The sequence below is a fragment of the Aptenodytes forsteri genome, unplaced genomic scaffold (assembly GCF_000699145.1).
Source record: "Aptenodytes forsteri isolate BGI_AS27 unplaced genomic scaffold, ASM69914v1 Scaffold141, whole genome shotgun sequence".
NCBI lineage: Eukaryota > Metazoa > Chordata > Aves > Sphenisciformes > Spheniscidae > Aptenodytes > Aptenodytes forsteri.
The window spans coordinates 830,031-857,384 of NW_008794416.1; the positions used below are offsets into that span (position 1 = coordinate 830,031).

At 39.9% G+C, this 27,354-nt stretch overlaps 1 protein-coding gene across 1 annotated transcript; it reads left to right on the forward strand.

Moving 5' to 3' along the window:
- The first annotated feature begins 8 nt into the window (after nucleotides 1-8).
- On the forward strand, nucleotides 9-27,130 carry RMND5A (required for meiotic nuclear division 5 homolog A). Its single transcript, XM_009289392.1, has 9 exons — nucleotides 9-213; nucleotides 4,890-5,032; nucleotides 12,217-12,351; nucleotides 12,523-12,623; nucleotides 17,829-17,995; nucleotides 18,746-18,911; nucleotides 21,603-21,705; nucleotides 23,907-24,061; nucleotides 25,424-27,130. Exons 1-9 carry the CDS (start codon nucleotides 72-74, stop codon nucleotides 25,485-25,487), a joined length of 1,176 nt encoding a protein of 391 aa, XP_009287667.1. The 5' UTR covers nucleotides 9-71; the 3' UTR covers nucleotides 25,488-27,130.
- Nucleotides 27,131-27,354: the final 224 nt, after the last annotated feature.

Here is a 27,354-nt window from a genome sequence, read left to right on the forward strand (position 1 = left end):
GAGAGGGGGGCCTGGCGGCGGCGGCGGCGGAGGAAGAGGAGGAGGAGGAGCGCGGCCCGGTGCCGGCCGCTATGGACCAGTGCGTGACGGTGGAGCGGGAGCTGGAGAAGGTGCTGCAGAAGTTCTCGGGCTACGGGCAGCTCTGCGAGCGCAGCCTGGAAGAGCTCATCCAGTACGCGGGCGGGCTGCGCCGGGAGATCCTCCAGACCGAGAGTACGTGGAGACCTCCCCTGTTCCCCCCCTTACCCCTTCCCTGAGGAGACGGGGCCCGGCTCCTTCCTCCGGGGTTAAAAGACTCAAAACTTTGGGCCCTTGTGGGCTGGGGGACCCCTCCAGGGAGAACCCCCCCCTCCTCCAGCCTCGGGACTGAACAGCGTTCCCCCCTCCCGGGGGGTTCCTGCCCCGCTTATGACCGGCCCCGGGGAAGGTCTCTCTGCTGGGGGGAGGCCGAGCTGGAGGTCTGCCCCCCTCGTCCCCCCTGGAGTCGGAGCTTTGTGTGCGTTTCTGGCAGGGAAAAGTTAAAGGTAGGAACAGGTATCGGCCCTCCCGGGCCTCGCCTGCCTTCTGTGCGCTGCTGAAGAGGAGTGTCTGTTCCTGGTCAGGAGGTACGGCGTGACCCTGGTCAGCGTGTCCATACCTTCTGCACCTTTATGTTGAGTTACGATGGGGTTAGTCACCCCCAGGGGAAATAAACAGCAGGGCTGCCCTGTTTTCTTTCCCCCCCCCTCTTATTTCTTCTTTTTTTTTTTCCTCCGAAGACACTAAGTTGTTTTCTTTTGATGTGGCTGGGTTTGGAAGTGTTTAGGGTGAAGGCACTCTTTAGCAGGAAGTAAACACGGCCTTCTAAGTCTGGTCTGTATTTTACAACTGATGTTGAGCCCTTGCGCAGGCAGGCTAGATGGCCAAAGCGTGCTGTAAACATGAGACATTTAAACCTTGCGAAATCCCTGAGGTGGAGGTAATGCAGTGTTTATTGATGGAGTGGGAGGGGATGGTGAGACAGCTGAAGTGATTTACCCAAGGCCACGCAGGAAGCAAATGATGGCTCAGGGATTAAAAATGGGAACTTGCAGGCTCCTGAGCCCAAACTTGAGAGCAAACTGTGCTATTCCACTGTTTTGCAGAATCTGCTTTTGTTTCGTTCAGAGAAAAATGTGTTTGCTGTAGTCTTGTACAAATACAGGTGCAAAGCTCACTTACAAGTGCGTATAATTCCAGGAACATAAACACGAATGTATTAGAGCTGCTGTGTGTACACAGCAATTTCCATAGTAAACATGGAACTCCGGTTCCGAGGCATTTATTTGGGATGAAAAATAACTTGGCATTGTTTTGAACTGTGTTTCAATAAATGTATTTTGTGCTGTTCAAAACAGTTTGGGCTTGTGCATTAAGGACAGTCAATAAAACACATGTCTTCACAAACTGAGATGCTGACCTGGCCTGGAAAGCTCTGTGGCATGACCCTTACGCTTGTATTGATCTTCGCAGGACTCTGGGGGGCTGTAAAGATTTGTCTGTGAGAATCCTGTTGCAGGTCCAGAGATTTTACTCTCTTCGTAATAAAATTAAAAGGTTCCAGTGTGCAGTTCCTTCAGGGTCCTTGTTGGGTTTTCCATCCAGACTTGGATTAAGAGTTTTTGGGATTGTCCTATGAAGGCCCTGGACATGTTTTCAGCACTTGACAAAGAAGTGGTCATGCTGTCCCAGCAGAGTACATCCCTAATTGAGCTTTCCTTCAGTAAGTACTCTAGAATGAAGCCAATACGTTATTAGTGTACCCTCAAAGATCTGGGGACTCTGTTCAATTTTGGCATCTGAGGGTCCGCTGGCTTCATACGTGGCAAAGTTCTTATTTTTTCTTTAACATGTTAGTTATAACTTTCTAATGAGAACAGGTATTTGCAGCTTTTATATACTGTATCCTGACTGTTTTTGAAAATTGATGGAAGTGGAAGCAGCCAGACTTCTTAACGTGGAGCTCTGTAATTCAGGGGTCTGAACTGCAGAAGTATGCTTGCATATATAATTTAAAAGGAAAAAAGGAAAAGAAAAGAAAACCCTCACTGCTGAAGGAGAAATTAATTCTGTAGGACAAGATTTGAGAGCAGAGGTCTATGAAAAGACCTTAAATAGGCAGTGGATATAAAAAGGAAGTGGGTGGAGAAAAAGAAGCTGTTAGAAGCTGCTTCAACCTCTAAACTGGTTTTCTTTTCCCCACTCATACAGTCTCTTAAAATTTCTTGAGCTGTTTTCATATTAAAGCCTAAGTACAGAACAGCCCTATGCTAAGGCCTGTGAATAGGAAGACAAAGTTTGTTTTTCTTCACTCTTCCCCTAATATATGTCACCACCTGGAGTAGCCGAGGCAGGATTCTGTATTCTCGGATGGCATAAATGTGTCTGGCTGAGTAAACTTGGCTTTGGACTCTACTCTGTGCCTAGTGTCTGCTCGCTAATGGTTTGGTTTGGGTTTGTTTTTTTTTTTTTTTTTTTTTTTTTTTTTTTTTTTTAAATTGTGACTGTACGTACACATGACTGTACGTACACAATACAGAGAGAAGCTGTTGGTCTGTAGTGTTCTGTGAACACTGAATTACTGGGAGAACTGTCTGCAGGCTTTCTTCTGCTGATTTATTAGAAGTAGTAATTTATTAATTAAAGGTGAAACGGATGGGTGCAGGGGGGAAATCTTTTCTCTTATGTCTCTGATGGCTTTTCGTGTGTAGACATTTTCATTGCTTTACTGTAGTTGGTTTCTGCTACAGTAAGTGTTAAGGGGCAGCAATTCACTTATTTGCTTGGGGTAAAAACAGTTACACATGTAAGTTGTTTGGGTTTTAGCTTAATGGCTTTTCTTGCAAAAAAATGGCTATTCAGAGAGTGTATTTTAGCCTCTCTGTTTATTGGGGAATGAGTATTTCCATTTGCTTGTTGCGTAATCTCTGATCATTTTGTCTTGGCAAAAGTCATGAGACAGTTATTTAAGATCCTTCATGTGATTTTAAATGTCTGTCATAAAAATTAAATAGCAACCGAAAAATAATGATTATTCCTGAAATAATTTTAGGAGGTGAACTTTATGTAATAGTTGAGTGAAGTTTTTATTTTTAATTCGGGATGCATAGAGTCAGGTTAGTGAACATGCACTGAAGAGACTGTTTCGATCCTGTTACTCCTCACTCATTCACTAGGAAAAATATAGAGCCCTGTTAGCCACTTGCCTGGGAGGTGATCATTAGCTTCATGGGACTGGAGGGAGGGAAAAAGTTAAAGCTTTTTTTTTTTTTTTTTTTCCTTAAAAGCTATGGCTGTTGCAAAAATGCTATTAAAGCTTCCTCAGCTGGGGCTTGTGGGGATGAACAGGAGCTGTTTACTTTTCTAGGGATGAGCTAGTTTTAGTGTGTAACAACAGAAGGTTGTTTTTGCTGTTGATGTCAGCAGCAGGGTTGAGAGTTAGGATGCATAAAGGAAGGTATCTAGAATAAGTGGCTGGTAAATTATTACCTACCACCCCCTATGATTACAGCTTTTTTCTGGATTTCCTTTGCTCTCTCTGAGGTATATGTTAAGGTATAATGATAATATGTTAAGCTGTAAGAGTTACAGTTTGTTTCTGTAGTTCTCGGGTTGCCGGTCCTGCAGCAGCAGTTTGATGCACCTGCATTTTGCTCTCCATGAAATACCAGAAACTGGACTCTAAAGTGCTGCTGAAACCAGAAGCGTGTTAAAATACAAAATAAGAAAGGAACAAACTTTATGGAAAACTTGGTTGCTTTTTAAATCTTTCTTCTAAAGAGATATTTTGGGGATTTTATTTTTTCACATGAAGGGTTTGGATCCGGAATGTTAGGGAAGCATTTCTGGGCTCCTCTCCCACTTAAATTAGCCTTCCCATGCAGTTGAAGGCTGCTTAGTCTGTGTCCCTAAAGGAAAAATTCTTCATGTAGAATGAACTTTGAGGAAGGAGAGACCTTCAGAAGTAAGACTGGAAGAGAGATTCTCCTTGCATTTTGAAATCAAAAGCTGGAAGAAAGAAAGGACTGGAGTAAAGCACAAAAGAATGTAATTTTTTTCCGGCTGAAGCTACTGAGTGATGTTTGAGTCGAAGCACGAAGGGTGTAAACTGTTAAGCGTGGTGGTGCAGTGAGGGGCTTGTAAACCTTTCGTATTTATTATTTTGTCCACAGAATGGGTCATACAGCCTTGCGCCTGTTGGTTGGACATCAGTTTAAAAATGTCACAGTTTCTAGAAAATAAATCTTATAACAAGAAAGAGTGGATCTGATGTTCACAGTCAGGTCCTTTACGAGCTGCTTCTCATCCGTTGAGGAGTATTGGACACTGGTTGGCTGAACTGTTTAGAGCTGTTTCCACAAGTCAGGAAGCAAAAGTTTCATACAGCTCAAATGCAAACAGAGCCTGATGTAGGTGGGTAGCTTGTGGGGCAAGAGTGAATCAGGCCCTCGTTAATTCAAGTTTTTTGCTTGCACCTTGTTAAGTTAAACGTGATGTTCTGATGTATCTTCAGGGAACTGTCTACAGGAAAACTGATCCTCTAGTAGGTTCAGTAGCTTCCTATTATATCCTGTGAGATTTGTGGATTGGGGTGTTTATTAATCTACTGTGACTGAGGCACATGAGAACTTTACGTTAATTTTTTAAACTGTTGCACTTGTTCAGTGTTATTGTGCACCCGACTGGATTCCCAATTCCATGGGTGAGCCATGTCCCATACATCTTCCTTCATTTAAACTGATCTTGCTTTGCAAATACTCTCTAGATTGCATTTCTTTTAATACCATTTCTTATATTTATATGTTGTTGCATATTAAGAGATTTAATGTTATCATTTGTTTGTAACAGTCATTTTCCTCTCTTTTGTCTAGATCAAGATGGAGACTTGTCAGGGACAATTTCACTTGTTATGACACAGTGTTGTAAAAGAATAAAAGACACAGTTCAAAAACTGGCCTCCGATCATAAAGACATTCACAGCAGTGTATCCCGAGTTGGAAAAGCCATTGATAAGGTATTTATATTGTGGTTTGATTGTTTTATCACATATATTCTGTGATGTGTACTCTGCTTTACACAATTTGGATTTATACTACAATTAATCTTAATTAAATCTTTCTGTCAGCTACAGAAGCATAGGTTTGGGGCAGAGGCAAGGCAGTGGGTTGTACAGTACTTGCTTTCAGAACTCGTTGTATACAGAGTATTCCTTCTGGGGCAGCTCAAATCTCTTAATTTCTGAGAGAACATGCCCATGCTGAGAACATGAATGTGCTGAGAGATATTACTAGACTTAGTAATAGTATGTGTTATCAGTTTAGCAAAATGTTTGCTTCAATATCTGTCTCAATAAGAAATACTGTTTTTTTTAATACATATATATTGCATTTCTGGTTAATTGTCAGTAGCAAGTAACTCAAAAGTGGCATTTTGTTCTAGAAAGCAGTATAAAACCAGAATTTTTTAAGAAGGACATTTTGTACATACTTCAGGTGTGTTGTTGGTTCTAAGGGCTTAATTTTATAACACGTGGTGTTCTTAATGCGAGTAGAATAGATTCAACTTCTCATAGTATCTGTGTCTATGCCATAACAAATAACAAGGTGGGGCAGCTTATCTTTGAAGCTTTGCATATGAGACATTCTTATATGAATTCCAGGTTCCAGAATAACTGGGATCTGAATATATTTTTGTAGGTAGATGCTAACAATTTTCTGAAATGATACTAAAACTTTTTTTTTTTGTGGTAAGTGGTGCTATATGTATACTTTCAGGTCATGCTTTTCTCCATCTGTGTGTTCTTTTGTATAAAGTAGTCCTGTATGCAAGGAGTCTTGTACTTGCGTTTTTGGACATTCTTATGTGATAGTTTCATATCAGAACATGCTTATGTTGATAGGGTCTAAACATTTGGTTTGAGGTGCACCTTATAATCTTACTAAGGAAGACACTAGTAAATGAGTCTTTTCATCTGGACAAAGATATTTGCAGCATTATGGAATACTCATTCATCCTTTGGGAATTTCATTTAAACTTTGTTAGTAATGATAATCTGTTAAAGCATAATTTTACAGCAGTGCAATGAAGAGACAAAGTACGTAATGCTGCATTATTGGGCAGAATGTCTGTGCAACTGTTATATTTTTTGCTTATATCTATGATTGACTATCATGGAGACCTCAAACTTTGTACTGATAGCTTTAATCCAAGCGTCACTGTTATCCAAAGCTTAAGGACGCATCTGTCTCTAATCCTTGCTGCTGTATCTAAACCAATTAACTAGAGTAGAAGTCCATCCTTATTACTGGCTTGAAGCCCGAAATAAATCTGTGTAATCTTGTCCTAAGTTTGAAACTTTCCTATTCTGCTTTAGCAAGTGGACTTTGTACAAATAAGCTTTCAGCTTTGGCTATCCCTTTTTCATTGAAATACTCTGAGGTAGAGCAGCCCTAGGTCATATATAGAGGGTGTGAATATTCAATGGAAATTGGTGATAGTATTTCTTAGAAGCCAAAGGAGACAACACTTGCAAGCTTAATAAAGTTTAGACTTGAGTCTAATCTCCAAATAGCTGTTTCGGTTGTCAAGTGCATAGTTTTTCCAGTGTTGTTTCTGTCTGGCTGTTTTAAGTTTATCTACTATCTTTATTTAAAAAAGTATAGCTGTATATAAAAGCATTTTTTAAATTTCAAGTGTGTGGTTTTGTAAAATAGTAGAAAGGATACCAATAACCTGCTCTGTGCCCGTTGAGTGTCAGAAGGGCTGTTTCAGTGAGGTGTTCAAAAAACAAGCTCAACTTGCTGTATTCAGTGTGCTCATTCCTCTGGATTTTTAATCTTGCTTAGTGTCTGTGGTGTTTACATCAAAAGACTAGAAGCAGTGGGAACTGCATGAGTCCCCAGTTCTGCTCGTAATGAAGGACGTATTTTTATGAAGTTTAGAGCATCAGTTAGGATTGTCTCCTTAAATGTGAACTTTGTTGGACTCTTTTTTTTTTTTTAATGCAAGTAGTTTGAATTTTACTAGTTTTCCCTGACTGTAGTATCTTAAAGGAACTACTTTAAAATGTACCCTGAAGTCTTGGCCTGTTTGTCAGATGAATACGTGTAGTGTTTAAATCCAGGTGGAATTTAATGCTTCCCTGGACAGTGACTTTGAAGGAAATCTTCCATATGTACTTAATGTGATTTCCCTGTGCTGCTGGAAAACATGCTTGAAACGCGCCAGCAAAGTCTTTGTTGGCATCCGAGTCCCATAACCTGTTGAAATTGCCCTCCCCCCATTTCTTCCCCATAATATACTTAAGCTTAAACCAATAGAAGTAATTAAATGTCATTGATGTAGTGAATTGATTCTCAACACATTCTGGGCAAAATACTACTGCTTCCTAAATAAAATGCTCGTTAGAATTTAAAGAAGCACAGCCCTTGCCTTGATTCATGAGATTTGAGTTTTGTTTCTGTCATGTATAAATTCTCATTCCAGCATTTTTCTCGTTTATTTTATAGACGGATTAACATCTCTAGAACGCTGCTTGTGGTCTTCTAGCTGTACATGCTTAGGCACAGATAAATGTAACTCATTATTTTATTGCCTGATTTGAGATTGGGAAACATGCTAATATTGGTACCAATTTTACGTGATGCATCCAAATGACAGCTGTTGTTACACGTAGAAAATCAACAAACTTCCTACTTAACAAGCTTGGATTTTGAAAGAACTTGCTGAATTATCAGCTCGTGGCAAATTTCAGGTTAAATTTCTTTTTTCTACCGTTGAGGCAGGGTTATACCTATATGTAGAGTTTAATCTGGTCGGTTTTTAAGTTAGTGTAGTCATTGCTTATGAACTTGGATGGGACCTAGATTCATCTGCCTGCAGAGTTTGCTCTGAGAACAGAAGCTCCTAAGCGTTTCAAAAATGAAGTTCAAATCTGGCATCAAATATGAACCATGTTAAAGTCTGAAATGCCAAAACTTTGTGTGTTGCTTTTTAGTTGCAGTTCCTGGAAAGTTTATCTAATAAACTAGACCTTTTTTCATAGTAGTTCTACCTGGATTACATGCTTCTGATCCATGAAGGGTTACCCTTTCTTCCAAAGAGCATTTTCTCCTTTGAAAGGAAACGTTTGCATCCAGTTTTTTTCTTTATTGTACTAGCATTTGCTCTGCTTCCAGAACTTGGTCATGTCACTGTTGTTCGGCAAATTGTTGTCAGGTAGCTCACTCATCAGTCTCCCTGTAAATCAATCACTCTTCTGGAATGATTTGAATTCATCTCACAGCATGTTTGATGGGGGTAGTAAATGTGTTCCCTCTAGCAGCAATCTGTCTGAGTAGTGGTTAAATGCCTTCATTCAAGAAAGTAAGTGGAGTAAATGGTAGCTCCTTCCATTTTTTTCCCTGAATTTTAAAGGGCCAACATTTTAATCCGGTCTTTGTCTTGGGAAAGCAAACTTTTACCAAAGTTAGTGTTTGTTTCATGTAAAAACTTGTATACAAACAAACTAAAAACCTTTACTGAGTATCATTTAATTCTCTTGCTGTGAAGAACATGGCTAGATAAATACAGTCTTTGCAAGTCAAGCTTTATCTTATGAACCAACAAACTGAACAGACAAGGTAAACAAATGTATTTTACTTGTATCTTGGGTCAGAATTCAGAGGAAGGGAGGAACGCACAAAGTAATCTCAACTGAGAAACTGAGGAATAAAACTGTCCTTAATCATTGTCCTTCTTCATATCATGTTGTTACTAATAACAAGGAATTAGTAAATTCCATAATTAGTTGGTTAAAATCGTCCATCTTGTGTGTGTGCGCATCTTGAAGTCCTTCTCACATTTCAGCAATTATCAGTAATGTACCTTACATTGTATCATTGGTATATTTAGCACATAATATTCTACATTTTAGCCCTAGGCTTACTAGTTAGGCTCTTAAAAAAAGGCTTGTTTCTCAGGAATATTAACTGACACTCTTCTAAGCTTAAAACCTGAAAAGCACAAAATAACCTTTCTGGAGTTTGAGACTTACGGAATTTATTTCAGCTTTTGAAATCTTACTAAACCCCACATGCTATCAATTAGCATAACGTTAGCATTTAGCAAACAAAACTGGGAGATGTGTAGTCACCAGCATATCATGCATGCATGACAGTTATGAAATATGTAAGCCAAAAGCAAGCAGTAATTTGTTCTGACATGTGACAGTCACTCACTGTAATATGCACAGTCAGTTCTTGAAGCTCCTCAGGACCCACTGGAAGCAGAGCTGCAGAATCTCACATATAATAAAGACCTCAGAAATTGTTTTAAAAAAAAAAGGTATTGAAATGAGAACCTAGTTGAGACTGAGTTGATCAGAGAATGGATGAGGGGGAGAAAAAAAATTGAGGTCCTCAGGTTGTATGATGTGACTTGAATCTACAGCACATCTAGGTTAATACGAGTCATTGTTACCATCTTTTATGGGACTTAAAAAAATTAATTTACGATGGGGTTTTGAAAAAGTTCTCAAGGCTCATAGGTTTGTCGTTTCAGAACAAAATATGGATTTTGTGAAGGAACTGAGGTAAGTGGCTCTGCCACCTCTGCCCCCAAGTAATGAGAAGGATGTGATGATGTTTAAGGCATAGGTTCGGCTCTAATGGTTGGCAACTGCCCAGAAGAATACAGTTTCTTCTTACGGGATTATACATTCAGTATGACTTGAAATTGCATGAAAAACAATTTAGTTGATTATTTTTAGATTACTGATGATTCGTCACCCTATACCCCCCCAAAACTTAAGTAACAAAAGCAAGCCTGTGTGTTCTTGCCACTGCCTCTGGCATTTCTCTAATGCATTGTTGATGGATTTGTGTTACCTGCTAGTGGTGTTTGGACAGTGATACCAGAATTGGCAATGGTGGTGAACCTTAAAGGTTTCAAAGGGTTGGCACAAATAAGAACAGTATTATTTAGTCTTCAAGATGCTTAAGTGTTTTGTTTTGGGGGGTTTTTTTTTCAAGATACAGCTTAAAGACGAGCAGCGTGACAAGGAGCTTACAGGTTAAGACACCCAAGTGAAAATGTTGTTAAATGTGAGACTTGAATCAGTGGCAGTAATGTAAATGCTCATCTTGCTCCACCATCTCTGAAAGACGGAAGAGACAATTTGCTAGCCTAAGGTTAATGTTTTACTGAAAGTTTGCTAAGAGACCTGAAGGGAGTGGTGGTTTTGAAGCCACGCGTGCAGGAATGAGAAGGCTGCCCCTTTCTCACGATGACACAGAGCAGCATCAAAGGAGATGTGGAGGTGGCTGATGAAGGAAATTAGTAAGTGGCGAATGAAAGGAAGATGCAGTGTGAAGCTGAGCTCTGCAGAGTACTGGAAGAAAGAATGAGAAGCTTTACAGATTTATACTACTGTGCCCCCTTTAACTTTCCCCTTGCCATTTAAGAGGTGGACATGCTCACTGTTGGTAAGGCTGCCTTTGAAGGGCTGATTCCCTCTGTATGGGAGGTGCCGCCATGCATCTATCTTTACTGTAGCTAATCACTGCATGCCACTCCGGTCCTCTCTAGCCAGCCTATAAAGGCAGCAGTTTCAGTCTTTGAGGTTGACATCTGAATCGTGGTTAGGTATTTGACACCTCCTAAGTAAAAAGCAGTGAGGCATAACTGTGCAGGAGAGACGTGTGCAAGGCAAAAGTGACCCCTTGGTCTGAAAGTTTGAAGCTGCTATGATGTTGTTCTCTACTTTTTTTAATTTAAGACTCTCCTTCCAACTCGATTTAACTTCTGAAACAGGTTAATAGTAGGCTCCCAAATGCTTTTGGCAGCGTCGCTCTGCAAATGTCTGTTGCCTGGCATGTGTTTTGACAAAACAACGTATGACTCTTTGGGTTCCTACTGCAGGTCGGCGATGTCGCATCCCTGGGATACAAAGTGCCAACGTAAACCCACGTTGCCTGCTCAGATTTGTTCTGAAGTTGGTTATCCAGCTTTGCGCTGGCAGACCTTGCAGCAGGTTGGGTATCGGCTAACCTGCTGCTCCAGCATTGTGCTGGCTGATGGGGAACCGATAATATGTGGTTGACAGTTAGCTCGTACCAGTTTTGTGTTGTTTGCTCTGCCTGCTTTGACAGAAGTGTGCGTTTGTGCTAGGTAGGTGTTTCCATATTGTGCAGGACTGTCGACTGTCACAGAGCTGTAGCTGAAGCACTGCCATTTTCACCAAACTTCTGATTTCTGAAGTTCCTTCCTGGAAGAGAGCCGTAGTTACCTGGTCATCAGGTCAGGCAGCAAGCAATGCACTGACTTCTAGATTGTTTCTTTTGCAAGAGGTTTGTTTTAGACAGTGAGTGAGGATTTTTATTCAAATTAACCTGCCTGTCCCGATCATAAAACATGTTAGCAGTTAAAATCCTGTTTTGTATCTTGGGTTAGAATAAGTGTTGCTCTCCTGCTGCCAAGAGGCACAGTGCCAAGTGTTACTACATAGTCACCGTGACAATATTTTTACTTATTCCAGGAATATGTCTGTAGGCCACTGGCCTAAAAATACACGGCAGTAGGATCATCGGGGTTAGATCTGTAAAAGATCTCTCAGATCTTCAAAGCTCATCCTGTTGCTGGGATGTTGAGGTTTGAATTTCATTGTCGTTTGGGGGTGGGGAGAAGTGACATTTGCTTTTTTCAGCATTGTCTACCCTTCCAGCTATGTCAGAAATTCTTGAGTTAAAGCTTTTACTTCTGATTTGGTGTGCTGTAGTGACAGTGATGAATTGATAACACTATTTTGATTCTATTGTAGGCGATTTTGTTTTCTGTTCTCTATGCATTTTCAGTTTTCACATATGGAAAAAGCCTTTTCTGCAGATACTTCCTTCAAAAACACATCATGGTCTGGAAACCCCTTTATTAGTTAACTAGATTTCTGATTTGCTAGCTAGATTTGTAATTTGTCAGTGTAATTCCTTATAGTGGATAATATTCAGACTTGAAACAAGCAAGCCAAAGGGTTTCTTCTTCTGTACACAGGAGATAATGATGCAGCTGACAGATATATTTCACTTTGAACAGGAGGTCATTGAGGGCCAACTGAGTAATAGGCAGAAAGCATCGGGGTGGAGACATAGGTGTCCTGCGTAATTAAAGAAAAATTACGTGGGGCGATTTGTTCCAGCCTGTTAACTGTTAATTTGTACATTTCAGAATTTTGACTCTGACATCAGCAGCGTGGGGATAGATGGGTGCTGGCAGGCTGACAGCCAGCGAATCCTCAACGAGGTGATGGTGGAGCACTTCTTCCGGCAGGGGATGTTGGATGTAGCCGAGGAACTTTGTCAGGTAACGATAAGTGTGGATGTTGGATGTTATCGATCACGGAAAATTATGCTTTGGGTTAGCGTCCTTATTTGAATGTTAATGTTCTAGGTGAATATTTAAACTGTCAGAAAAACAGCAATTTAATCCCATGTTTTCTTATGCTTCAACTAAAAACTGCCTTTGCTTTTTCAGGAATCTGGTCTATCAATAGATCAAAGTCAAAAAGAACCGTTTGTGGAGTTGAATCGAATATTGGAAGCATTAAAAGTTAGAGTTCTGAGACCTGCATTAGAGTGAGTCTACTCAGGGTTTTTTCTCCCTTTTTTTGGAATGCTTTTAACAAATCCTTAGTTTTTCACTTTAAATATTGTCTTTAGTATATTTTGATGTGTCCCCATTTGTCCTTTGAGAGGTCTAGTTACTGAGTGAACCCCTACCTTCTCCTTTTGTCCCCTCTGTGTCCCTCCCCATGGGCAGTACTTAACTAAGGGTCTCTTTCTTAGATTAAAGATTAACTTGAATCATTTGCGATGCTGACTTAAGGTTTTGGGAAGAAACATCACTTAGAGAAACAGTTGTCTGCCGTGATGGTATTTAGCTTTATAGTGAATCATTAGTGAACCTTATTTTAAAAGGTTCAATTATGAAGGATACCAGGACTTATTAAAGGTGTTGGGTATCACCAAGTCTTTTTGGCTTCACCGAGCCCTTGGGGTGAGCAGAACTTGACTTCGGATCAAAGTTCTCACTTTTCCTCAAGTCACTCTGCCTTTGCAGATAAGGGACCACAGGGTGGGAAGAGGGAGTGAAAAGATAGGTGCGTACTTTGCAGGCTGCTGCTGCCAGGTAGGTGCTGATTAACGCTGGGTGAGAGGTGTGTCCCTTTCCTCAGCAGGAAACATCTCTGCGGTAGGTGGGCTGGGAGCCTGGACTGACAGCGAGATCTGTTAGCGAGATTTCTTCTGAACAAAATGATTCTGTTCGTAGAAGTCAGTGGATAATGTTGAATGCTCGGACGAAAACCAAGTCTGGGAGTATCTGAGGTCTATCAATCAACCTTAGACCAGGATATCTTCTTGACCTTAGTAGACTTTACAACCATTAGATGTGTAAGCTGGTGCTAAAAGTGACAGTGAAGAGGGATAGGTAATGAAATGTTGCATGGGCTACTGTTTTGGTTTCCAGTAGTGTATATGTAACTGTGCTGTACCATTTCAGAACAGCTTTTATTTTAAAAACAAGAAAACCCCAAACAAACCCTCAGCCTGTGTTTCTGGGGGTGTGGGGTTTTTTGTTTTTTGTTTTTTTTAGGTTGCGAGAGCTTTGGTAAGCTTAGGTTGTCTCAAAAGTAAGTTAAAAAAAAAAAAGCTTTGAAGTGACCTTTTTAAAAGTAGAAACAATGAAACAAAGCAAAATCAAAGTTTCTATTTCATTCCAGAGTATAATTCATACATTTAAAATACCTTTTTTGCATTATTCAATTAAATACATTTTCATACCAACAAACGTTTTCTCTTCCCTTTAACATGATCCAACACGGGTATGTCAATTCAGACGTCACTGGCATCTAGACTAAGTGCAGGGATACTCTAATATTCAAACCATGGTGTTCATAAACTAAATCTTGGACTATGCCTGTGGGTCATGCAGAGTTTGACCTAAATAGTTGGTCTTTGAATATAGTTACACAGGTGGAAAGCTCAGGTGGTTTATTGCTATTGAATTGGCTAATTGAAGGGAAGCAACACTGAAATGCCTGGTGTTACAACTGAAACAGGATTTACTGTCAGCTACACCACGTATTTCTTGTAGTTCAAATAGTAACATAGCTGTTGTGAAGGATACTCTCTGAGGAACAGTAACTTGCTGTTGTGTCCATCCACTTGAAGTCACTAAACTCATTTTAGCTCCAGTTTGCTAGGCCTTATGTCTTACTCATTGCTACTTAGCCATAACTTGTAGTTCCTGCAATGTGTTAAGTATTTTTCAAACAAAGGAGAAGGCATGGTCCTTCTTCAAAGGAACTCTTATTCCAAAGACAGCTGAATGAACAGAGAATAGGGTGTATTGTCAGCACGGTTCATATGCTGGTCTCCCTCCCCCACCCTGTCTTGTTTATAATGTTTATTCTGTTTAAACTCCTCGGTGCAAAAGCTATCTGCTTCTCTTTGCCTGCTGCTGGGCACAGAGGGTCCTTATTTATAGTGATGCTTATGTAAAAAACATCGTTGTTAGTGAGGACGATCAAAATGTGACAAAACTATACAGTTTAGGAGGTAATGATATCTTGAATGCCCGGTTATTCTGCAGAACTGCTGATGCTAGTGAATGTATTTCCCATGTTATTTCCCAGCAGACGTGGGTGTTCAGGAGGAGGGATAGAAACCGCTCCTGGAGGGACGGCCTCTCTATGTGAGAGGAGCTTGGAGGGGTGGCATTGTGCTCTTTGGGCAAAAAGCTAGAAAATGGCTAAAATTGGCATCAGTAAATACAGCTTTGGGGGCGCATAAAAGCGGTCCCAAACTGGCCTGTTCTAGGGCTAGGCTACTGACAGTGGAGTTGAAGCAGAAAGCAGGTGTTACACAAGGATAATTAATTACAGTATCATGAACCAGGAAGGGGAGTATAGCAGGGTTTACCCATGCAAAATTGTGGAAGGTTGGGATGAAAACAACAACCAGTCTTTGGCTCTGCCAGTGCTCTGCAGTTGGTGCTCGGCTTAACTCAGTGTTGGAAACGAAGCAAACACCTGTGGCTCCTGGTCACTGCCATTGAAAGGGAGTTGTCAGATTAATGACTTTTCAAAAAGACTTTCAAAGCCCTGCTGTGGTGATAGAGAGAAGTTAGTATTCGTATCTGATTTAAAAAAAAAAAGACCTTAATTGTAGTTTTTTCATATTTTGTTACTAATACAAATTGCAACATTTACAAATACTACACTTCAGAATTAAATTTAGTATGACTGGTCATAACATTTTTCTTTTTTTGTGAGGTGTGCAACTTGACTTTGTAGATGCCCAGTCTGGCCCTGCACCCTAAGCCGTGTGATCTCTACCTCTGCAGGATCCCATTAATTTCCAGTGACTTTTCTCATTGTAATTTGGTGATGGGGGAGGGAAATCCATAGGTTCTTTCTGGGTGGATTCTGGCCCTTCTGAGCCCAGGTGGGTCTCCATGGAAAGGTCTGGTGGAAATGACTTGCAGGTTCAAAGCTTTTGACTGTAATTTCCTGGGAAGATATATTGTCTGATGTCTGTAAAGCAGCAAGGTGGACAGGTCCTGGTATTTGCTGGGACCTTTGGGGTGTGGTTTAAACTTAATTTAATCTTTGCTAGACCTTGTGAAATTCGTTTTAACTAAATCCCATGTGGGAGCTAGAAGAGAGCTCTGTGTACCTGTGGTTTGAATAGTATACTGTAAACTTTAAAAAATTCAGATGGATTTGAGTCTCAGAAGTGAAAGCACTCTGAAAGTATCATTTTGAGAGGAGGTAGGAAGGCAGGTGTTTTGATTACTAATGATTTTGGATGGTGGTAGAGAGTATGTGGGTTGAATGTTTTAAACCTCACTTGGTTTTTTGTCTTTCCATTAGAAATAAGAACAGCATGTCCTAGACCAAACACCTCAGGCCTTGTTTCTGTGGCTGCTTTCTTCCAATACAAATCTGTGCTGCTACTCAAAGAGCTAAAAATGGAAAGCCTGCCTAAAAGCTAATTTGGAAAAATAGACTCAATCTCAGCAAGATGAAGTACCGTGTCATGTGGTTGTGAATATTGGCAGGGAGAGGAAGGAGGCTCTTTGGATGCCTCCCTTTTGATGCAATACAGATTAATATCTCGTTAATGGGACTGTGGACTGATGCTAGTCTTACTGTTTATTGATAACAGTTTTTGTCTTTCAGCTGTTTATTGGTCTATGGTTGTTAACTTCAGGCTTTTGTTTTCTTAGTTGGGAGTGAGCTTTATTGCCACTATACCCGGTTTAAACCATGGACACTGATCATAAAAAACCAAAACAAAACCAAAAAACCCCCCAAAAACCCAAAACAACCAACGCATGGTTAGTCACCTTCCTGGTGGAGATCAACTCCCCAAAAACCCAAAACAACCAACCCATGGTTAGTCACCTTCCTGGTGGAGATCACAGTGTTGACAGTCTTCTGAGGCTGCTTATCTGAAACTGCTTGAAATTAGGGACAGTAGAGCTTGTTCTTAGTTCAAAGGCTACATTTTTCACTGTTTCCTACTGAAAGGTTACTAATGTCATTACAAAGCCTTGCCAGTAAAGTCAGACTCCTGACACTTTCACCACAACAAATTGAAAGTAGATACTTGCTCACTGACGCAACATGTTAATGCAGAAGGCTAACTTGCATTGAAAGCTTTACCAGTACTATAAGAATGCTTAATTTTCTTATTTTAGTACTGGTTGAAAAGAACAGAAGCCTCACATACCCCTTCTTTTTAAAGAACAGAGACTACCTCACTTCCTTGCTGAAAAGTGAAAAGCTCTTTGCTTAATGGGGCCCCCACAGTGAAAATAGTATAACTAATTAACACTAATGAGAAACAGATGTACTGAAGAACACTGAAACTTGAAGTTCTTAAGAGAAAGATTGGATTGATTTAGGCCTGACTAAATTGAATTAAGAAAAAAACAAAACACAAAAAACTGAGAGGGATGTACAAAATCTAAATAATAAAACAACTTTTTATGAAATGCTTTAAGAATTTCGGTTCATTTTACTTAGTGCATGTTTAGGAATTCTTTCCTGTTATTTGGGAGCCAAACATTAGTGTTGTCATGGTGAGTGAGACCCCAGAAAATGAGAAGTATTTTTATTGCCCAAGTTGAAAATAACACAGAAAGCAAAGTTGAAGCAGGGTAAAGTATAACCTAAATGATGCTATGATATTTAAACTGATTTCCATTCCCTTTCCCCTATCTCCCATTGTAAGGTCTTGGTAATGTCTACCTTTGAGGTCCTCATAGATGCACTTCCCCCTCTCTAGGGCAACATACACACGTGTATAAACCTAGTGGCTTAGCAAAAATGTTTGGGGAATGAGGAAGTTGGAAAATACGTCCTTGAAAGGCTTGGTCAAACTTCTTCAACATGCAGCTGAAGACTATCTTTAATTGTTAAGATTCAGTGACAGAGTGGTATTACTCAAAATACAGTAGATTTTAGCTATTTCTACCTTATATTGTGCCTAATTCAGTCTTGCCTTCCTACCAGTGAGTGTTGAATTTTGCAGAGGTTAACCTGTGCAGCAGCACCAGAAGTACCATCGTTCACGTGTTGTGTGTCCCGTGTAGCTCTGTTACTTGTAAAGAGTCTTGCCATTTTCTGTGCTCCGTGTAAACTCATAGAAGTTCAGGGAACAGTCGTATTCTCCTTGAAATAGGTGTTTGATAATTGTAGTAATTTCATATGGTGTAGGCTGACTTTAATTGCTTTTGTGTCGTGTCCCATTGTACCTCCTCGTTTCTTCTAGGTGGGCGGTATCCAACAGAGAAATGCTTATGGCACAGAACAGTTCGTTGGAATTTAAACTACACAGATTATATTTCATTAGTTTATTGATGGGTGGAACAGCAAATCAAAGAGAAGCACTTCAGTATGCGAAAAACTTCCAGCCATTCGCCCTAAATCATCAGAAAGGTAAGTTTTTCGGTCACATTAAGGGGATTTAAAGCACTTGGACGTGGCACCTCGTAGTAAAATATAAATCATGATCCAAATGTGTCTTACTCCATTATTTTCATTTTGTTAGAGGTTTCTTATTTTTGTATTTAACATGTATAACCTGAATCCTTACAATTTGAATTAACTCCTCTTTTTCTTTTTTTCTAAAGAGGGCACAGAATTTTATTTTAATATGTCTGCACATTTGCTTAAATTTAAGGTTTTTGACTTTTTAAATAATATGTAGATTACATCTAGAATTGGCCTGCTGCCAGGGTAAAGTGTTAAAAATGCACAGAAATGTTCTTGGAATAGTCATCTGCTATTTTCTGCTGCGTGGGGTAATACAAAGAGAAATGAAACTTTTGAAAAATGGGGAATATGTGAGTTAAGTGAACCATCTCAAACTGAATCCAGTAAAGCCTGATTTTTAGGGTACTCTGTGTGTCAGAAAGCTTACAAAAAAGTAAACCTGTTTGAAGCAAATTAATAGGCAGCATGCCGTGCTTGTAGAGGGGCAGACGACCCTGCAGTCTATCCATAGTGGACTGGAGCTCTCATAGCTGTAGACGTCTGTTCTGTGATGGCTGTAATTGTATTTTGTAGAGGTGAGGATGTGTATTATTGATTTGGTGTATCTGCCTGTTTTCCATGTCAAAGCTAAAACTGTGGACACTAGCTTTTATTAGTAGTATAAAATAACTAACTGTTCCTGGTCCCTCACAGATATTCAGGTTTTGATGGGCAGCCTGGTATATTTGCGGCAAGGTATAGAGAACTCTCCGTACGTTCATCTATTAGATGCAAACCAGTGGGCGGACATCTGTGACATCTTTACAAGAGATGCCTGTGCTCTTCTGGGTCTCTCCGTTGAATCACCTCTCAGTGTTAGGTATGCTGGCTTTCACTTGCTTTTAAGACCAGGTACATAGTGGTTTGGTTTCTATTTCTTGTTGAGGACAAAAGAAACAGCTTTTGAGAAGTAGTCTCATCTAGCTTGTATTAAATAAAGAGTATGGTTACAATTAGCTGTAACAAGATTTGCAGAGATTAGAAATCAGAGGTTCCCATGTGCTGTGCTTTACCCTGCACCTTTGCAGCTCAAGAGGAAGCATTTGTGGATGGAATTTGGCTTCCGTAGTTTAGACAAAGATGAGGATGGCAATGAGCCAGTTATTCCCACAGCAAATGTGTGAAAACTGTCCCTGCCGTTTAACTGCAAAAAACCCCAAAACTCTGGACATGATTCTGTCAGCACTTGATGATCTTGGTTTTTAAGCCACATATTACTTTACCTGTCTTCTCCTTAGAAGAATGCTCAAGAGTTATGTTGTGATTTCAGCTGCTAAAATTTCCAAATCGTTTGCTGGACCTCATTTGCAAAGAAGAGGCACTTTCAAGCTCAGTAGCTAATCTGACAAAATGCAGATCTGTAGGAGGCTGTTGGAAATGTGAAGAAAACCCAACCTAATCTCCTTCTAGCTTATCTGAAGATGAAACAGATTAGCTGCTATTTAGCTTTTGGATTCCAGTTCCCCCAATATACTCGCCCGATGTTCTCATTTTCATTTCAGACATTAAATAGAAAATAATTTGTATGTATCTTTCTGGCCTAAATTTGGTACTTAGCAGAAGCTTTACTACCTCTTCTTTTTTTTTTTTTTAATTAATTTGGCTTTTTTTTATTGTTTGCATGTTACTATTATTAGAGTTCTGTGCTTAGTTTAGAGCTCTTAAAATTGTCAGGCCTTCTGCTTGTCCTGCTTGCACCTCTGTTGCAAAATACAACAGAAGCAACAAAGGGAGCACTTTCAGATTAATTGTCTTTTTACAATAAACGTTACGAGTTTGTTTGAGGGTTTTATAGATATCTAAAACTTCTATCTCTGGTTTTTGGTTTTCACCTTTTTCCTGTTTCAGTCAAATTAACAGCAGTCCTTTACATTTTAATTGCTCATGCACTGATGCTGTAATATGGTTTTCAGTGCAAATGGCCAAGAGATTTTCGTTGAAGTGGAAATTCCCTGTTATTGATGTTTGGATTGCTTGGATGCTTGCTTTGCACCTGGTGTGAAATCGATTGCACTGAAATGTATTTACTGTATAGGTGGTATCAATACTCTTGTCATAAACAAGACTGTGCTAAACTGGCGTGACCTATGAGCGCTGCAAATCCTGTAGAAATTAAACCAGCTTGAAGTTAAATCCCTGCTATAAAATATATTGCTTTCTAGAACATGGGTAGCAGTCACTTTTTTTTTTTAAGGCTGATTTGGTTTCTCCAGTGTGTATCTAATCCTGTACAGGCCTCATGGTCTGAGTTACTGCGTGGCGACAGTGGGAAAACGCTCGTTGTGCTAAGGAGGTCATGGTTCAGGGTCTTGAAGGACTACAGGGCACCGTTTGAATTTACTATTTACTTGAGTTGTTATACTCTTAAAGGGGTCTTCCAAAGATGTTTTCATACAGAACCATTAAAGCAGTAATGCTTTTATTTCTACAAATACTACTTGTCTAAACTTTCCATAGGGTTAACACAAGTTACACTCAGGGCTGAAATAACCAAAAAGCAAAGTGTAAGGATTAAAATAGCCGGTCGGAGGTGAGGGATATGATTTTTTGTTTTCTTGTTTTAAGCTTAGGCAAGAGATGCATATGTTTCAGGCACATCCCTTCCAAGTAAACTAGCCAGAATGTTGCTGCAGAAACATAAAAACAAGTATCTGGAGGGGCAGAGTGGAGAGGAAGGTCGTGACTTCTGTAGACGATAAAACTTGCACAAATAGTAAAATAATCTGCCAAAGAAACAGAGCAGGCTGATACCAAGGTCAAATCCTGTTTCTGTTGCTGCTGATTTCTGGGCCTATAGTACTGTCATTAAACTTAAATGCATCAAAACATCTGTTAATTTGTGGAAACTCAGTGTCATACTTTCTTTTGTAACGTAGTGAAATATTTCAAAATACTGTGGTAAGTTCTAGTAATGGGTAACTCCCAGAGCAGGATGAACTGTTGGGACACTGACTTTGGTCAGTTGTATACTGCCACTCTTGTTACAGGCTGTGGTTTCCTTCCTTCACTTGCCTTCCTGTGTTTTTTCTACATTTGTTTTCTTGATTTCAGGGGAAGGTGAAAAGACATGTTTCTTACATGGTAATTACATATAATTAAAGGATTATAGGTTGTGTGTACATGTGGGTTACGCGGAAACTCTTAGGCTGCGTGTACTCTTTCATAGTTGAGAGCAACTACCTATATAAGCTAACATGATGTCGTCTTCCTGTACAGTTCAAAATCAAAGCAGGTGGTATGGAAAATCAATTCATTATAAGACTCAGAGCAGGGATTAACTGTTGTTTTCAGTCCAGAATGTAGTACGAGGGCCCTAGCCTAAGGTGCAGGGTAACTGATAACCTGCCCCAAAACTCTTGTTTGTTATACTTGAAGGGAGCTTAGAAATACAGACAATAACTGGATGAAGTAGTACAATGCTCTTGTGTCCCAGTTAACCTTTACAGTAGAAATATGAAAAATGCTGGTTTCCTAACAGGCACCATATGTTAACAGTTTCCTTTTTCTGCAGTTTTTCAGCAGGTTGTGTAGCATTACCAGCTCTAATTAATATCAAGGCAGTTATTGAACAAAGGCAGTGCACGGGTGTTTGGAACCAGAAGGATGAACTACCGGTGAGTTGATGCTAAGCTATCCCAGGCCAGATTTCTGATGTTGAATGCTGTTTTCAGGTTTCTTCTGTGCTGAATATTAAGGGATGTTACACATGGCTGCCACCTCCAGCAGATCCTGGGCTTGGGACTTCCTACTGTATAGAGACCTCGGGGTCTCATCCCAGGCCGGTGGATGTGGCTGCTGGTTTCCTGTTTGTAGGTTCAACCAGTAGTGAAGCTGAGCATGAATCGCAGACAACCACCCACCCACGCACATGAAGGACACTGATAAAACCGGCTACACAGGCTGGCACAGACGAGGCGCTGTCTTCAGCAGCACCCACGTACAGGGCTTGCATAAAACATAAGTGTAGACAGCCAAGATCCCTTCCTCCTCTTTGGCTGGTAAAGATTGAAATTCACTGGTGAAAGCACGCACGCACCACTCTAGATTCACAAGCAAATGCATGTTCGTGGACCCTCAAATACTGGCATGGCCCTTCTGGCCCCTTTTATACCCCTTTCTGGCCGTTCCTCCCCAATCCCCTTCCCCTGCACATTGCTCCTGCAGTTTGTATAGTTCTACTAACCCCCTTTCCTCTAAGACCCTCAGGTTTCCATTCTTACCTGTGGCAAAGTCCAGGTTTGGTTGCAGTTTCTTGATGACCTATCAATTAGTGTGACTGACAAGGTTGTTTCTTGTTACTGTCTCCGTTACGTTTGTCTGTCAGGTTTATATTTCTCGGTTTTGTTCGTTGCTCCCCCGTTTACTTGTTATCCCCTTTCACATTGAAAAGGTCTCTGATCAGATGACCTTAACAAAACAGATGCTCTCACCTTCCACTTAGCCTTACGCTGAACGTATGAGATGTTTCTATATAACTGGAAAGGAAATGCATCCCACTAAGAAACATTAACTTCTCCCAGCTATGCTTGAGCTCTGTCCACGAGTTGCTTTGCACTAACTCTTTATCAGGCAGATAGGAGATGAAAGAGTTAGTGCTACACCTGGGGACACAAGAACTGAATTGGGATCCAGTGCATTATGCTTCCAGCACAGCTCATTTGTATCAGCTGAAATGAAGTTCAGTTGTTATGAAACCCCAGTTTCCCTTTATAGCTCTTACCAGGTGTGTGCAGCTCTCCAGTGGCCTGCTCCTGATTTGGAAAGAAAGCCTATTTTGTGTAAACTGGGCACGAATTGAGTTAGCCTCTTTGATTGTAGCTGTAAGAGATTCATTTATAGTGTAAGTACGTGTGCCGAGTTTCTCCCAGCTATGTTTTCTGTAGCACTGAGAGTGTAACCTCTAAGTGTGACAGATTCATGCCCTGCTGTCCAGACAGGAATGATTAGCTAGGGAGCATTTGGGAAACGATTGCTGTCAGATGCAGATCAGTTAATAGTATTTATATGCCTCCTTGCATATTCTAAACTTAAGGGTCTCTAATGTGTACCGCTAAGGCAGTATGGGGATGGGAAGCCTTATTTTCATCGTGCAAAGACCGAGGTTAAGTAGTATGAAAAGGTTATATTGTCAGGTTTTGTTGAAGGTGAAACCTGTCAGAACTGAGGACTGGTCAGAGCCAGGAGCTTCAGGTACAGAAGCTGTGATTTTTTGCAGTTCTCAATCGATTCCTGAAGTCACAGACCCGTTCTTCTCTGTGAGATGGCCCTTTCTGAAATCATTTGGTCCTGATGGCAAGAGTTGTGCTGTACCAGTGTCTTCTGTGTTGGTACTGAAAAGAAATGATTCTGATACACTTCGTTATTGACGTGACATGTAGGTGTTGGGAGAGTCTTTCAAGAAGCTGTAGAACGTTAACAAAATAAATCCAAGGGTTTTTCTCCTCCCTCCCCCCCCCCTCCCCAAATGAGATCTATCATCTAAACTGCTTTGGAAATCACTGGCTAGGAAATAAAGTGTTGTTGGGTCATCAGCTCAGTTTTCCTGCCAGGCCAATAGATCTGCACTAAAATATGCACTTGTCCTTTGGCAGAATACTTTGCTTTGTTGGGGATGGGAAGAAGCAACATAATTGTGATCTTAAATTAGTGATTTAAGTATTTTTGGCTGGGAAATTGTCAGGCATCCACACAATGGATTTTGCTGCCTTCACAGCTGAATTGTGAAGTCTGTTAAGTAAGGGCTATGACCTAAAAGGCATAATTGTCTGGAAATGTAGTTTCCCAAGATAAATCGTTATGTTAATTTCTTTCACAGATTGAAGTGGACCTCGGTAAAAAGTGCTGGTATCATTCAATATTTGCCTGTCCCATTCTTCGTCAGCAAACAACAGATAATAATCCACCTATGAAATTAGTCTGTGGTCATATTATATCAAGAGATGCTTTGAATAAAATGTTTAATGGCAGCAAGTAAGTACCATTCTTTTATTTCAAGCAACGTATAGACAAGGACAAATCTTAAGAATGGAATACTGTGTTTTGGGAAAACAGAGTCCATAATTACATAATTCGTGGAAGCTTGTTAATCTTAGAGAATGACTTAGAAACCAGATAAGCCAGGTTGATGCACTGGAGAAAAATATAATAAACCCTCTGATGTTTTAGAAAGTGAGATTACGTGAAGGAATGTAATGTTCAGGGTAATTTTCCAAGTTGTAAATACCATCGTGTTGTCTTAAATTCAAAATGGAGACTTTTACACACACAGTTTTTCATTGGGAGCAAGGTTAGTAATGCATGAAATGTCCCTTAAAAAATAAAATTAAACCTCTGGGGAAATATGGGTTAGTAATTGAGCAGGTAGTTGAATTATTACTGTGGAAATACTCCTCCTTAGATATCAGCGGGGTGCCTACAGGCTTTTGGGAAGGAGGAAATGGGAGGGAGAGAGCTATACAGATTTCCTTGAGGAAGAACCAGTGGTAATTTGGATTGAATATATGCAGCTTCCGTGGAGGCTGTCAGCTTAATGTAGAGCCCTAAGTTGTTTTGCGAAATCCAGTGTGAAAATAAGTGATGCTATGAATGAAAATGTTGAGTGATGTTCGCATTCTTTGCCCTGCTAGAAAAGCCTAAAGGTACGCCTTCATGGGTGACTTTAGCCATTTTAAGCCAGTAAACTTGCTGCTACACTATTCCTGTCCCTGATCACTCATTTCTGATGCTTTCATTGATCAGCTTTAGTGACAGCACAGCTCTGACAATATTAACTTGGGGGGGGTGGTATGGGGGGTGGTGTGGTGCGTGTGAAAGGCCCAACCTTAGAGATGGGGAGAAATGGATCAATGCTAGAAGAAATATTGTAAGCAGGTGGAATTGTATCAGTAGAGACCTCAGCAGGGAGGCCAGGCTGACCTCCTCAGTCATAGCCTGCAGGAGCTGATCTACACAGGTTGTAAAATTGCAGCATTTTGGGAACCAGAGAGTAAAATGCCCTGGATGCTGAGGAAGTCAAAGTGAAAGCTACCAGCCTATTTAAAATTACTAAAATGCAACAAACTAATCCAGAAGTAGAAATAATAGGTTAATCATGAAGAGTAATTTCTTGGTATTTAATAATTCAGGGGTGCGTGGGTGAAAGGTGAGAAAGAATATAATTAGAAGAAAAAGCATGATAAGGTCTCTCTCGGCTAAAGGTGACTTTCAATGGAGCCAGGGAAAAAAAGAGGAAGGACTATCACTGCAAACTCGATACCTTTGTAACGGATGAAAAAGCAAAATGCTCGTCTGTCACACATTGCTGCGATTCTAACGCGTTGTCTTTGTCTCCAGATTAAAATGCCCCTATTGTCCGATGGAACAGAGCCCTGGAGATGCCAAACAGATATTTTTCTGAAGAAAAGTTTCATTATGCAGTTTGTAAGTGACACTCTGGATTTCAGGTGCATTTCAGGAGAATTAAAACACACTTGTTCCATTTTATGCAGCAGACTGAGGACTCCTATGTTTGTATAAGCTAATGCTACAGAAACTTTGCCAACATTTAGTATATACATACCAAGTGGAAATGCTACAGAAATATTATTACCATAGGGCTTTACTATACTCTTGGTCTCCATACCTGATCAAGTTACTACACCAGCAGTTGTCATTCAATGCAGGTTTTTGTACTTAATTATATGGTGACTTTTTAAAAGCAGAAATTGATCACCCTCATTTGTTTAATATTCTTCCTGCTATTATTCTATCATTCTATTGATAACTGTCACCTTAGAGAATGTTTGTGGAAAAAGTTTTATTTCCTGTAATGTGTACATAATTAAAGGTAAATACTTCAGGAAAAAAAAGTTTGATAAATTGAATAGTAGTTATAAACTAATTTGTATTTTTTTCGCTGACAAAGCTGTGATATATTCTGAGTTTTTCTTTCAAACATTTTTTCAACTTTTACATAGAATTCAAAGTAAATGTTCATATATATAAAGTATATAAAATATATAGCCCCAAGGGGCTACCTGTTAAAATCCATCACTAATTTATAAGGGTGATGTGTGGCTAAATTACTACTGGAGCAGAGAGGGAATAGGAAATCCTGTTCCTTTTGGTTTCACGATCGAGAATTGTTTGTGTAAGAGAACATTCAATAAATTCTGAAGTGGAAATGCTTTTAGTCGATGACATTTGCTCTCTGGCCTTTGTAGTCATGTTCTTTGAACTTTGTATTCAGGATTAGGCTATAAATGTCATGTTGCTGTATAGTTTAATAGTCATTATAGTGTGCTATTTATAAACAGTTATCAAAACCAAATCAATTGTAGAAGTATTCATTGTTAAATGGGGGAAAAGCATGTTCTGATGCAATCTACTGATCACGACTCTGCACTTGGCAGAACTGGGCCCTACATCATATATTAGGAGGTAGCAAGTTTTCTGTAGCTTGAGAACACTTTGCTTCTAGCCTTGTTTTTGTAGTAGAGTATTACTGCCATTGCCACTTTTTCTGCTAAATTTGTCATATTGTTGACTAGGTAAATTTGTACTCATAAACGAGATGTAGATCATGGCAGTTAAATCTTTTCTAGTGTGCATATATTTGTATTTATTGCACTGTCCTATAGTAGGGCAAGCAGCCATACGGCATGCGAAGCTACATGTAAAATTATATTTCTGTATTGTGTAGTTAAAAAAAAAAAGCCCAGGCTTATATGGCTGAATACTGACACACTGGTTGAATGCACTAGCACAATGCACTACAGAGAAGACCGTCTTTGAGAAATCTACACCTTTTGAATTTGTATGTCGCCTGACTTGAGAGACTGAGTTGGACTCTATCGGATCAGTGACAATGGACATCCCTAAAGAGACATTAAGAGGAGCAAGTCAAGGCACACAAATTTTAAACTTTAAATGTGTTTGATACATGTGAAAAATACAGGTTTGTCATTTTCTGCAAAACTTAAATTGTATTCACACTGAGTTCAAAACAACCGCATTATCAAGTGGTAAAATCAACAATAAACGGGTGAGGATATTATTTTCCATGTAGGTTTCCTAGTCTTGCTGAAATTGCTTTTAATCTTTTCTTTTGAGTGGAATTGCTTAATGCTTTGGATTTATATGAAATGGCATATGAAGTATTTTTAAAAAAAAAAAAAAAAACAAAACAAAAAACCCAACAAACAATAATAACAAAACAACCCCAAAACACCCTGAAGTGTAAGTGCTGCATCTCTTTCTCTGTTACACTGCTGGTATTTTGGCGT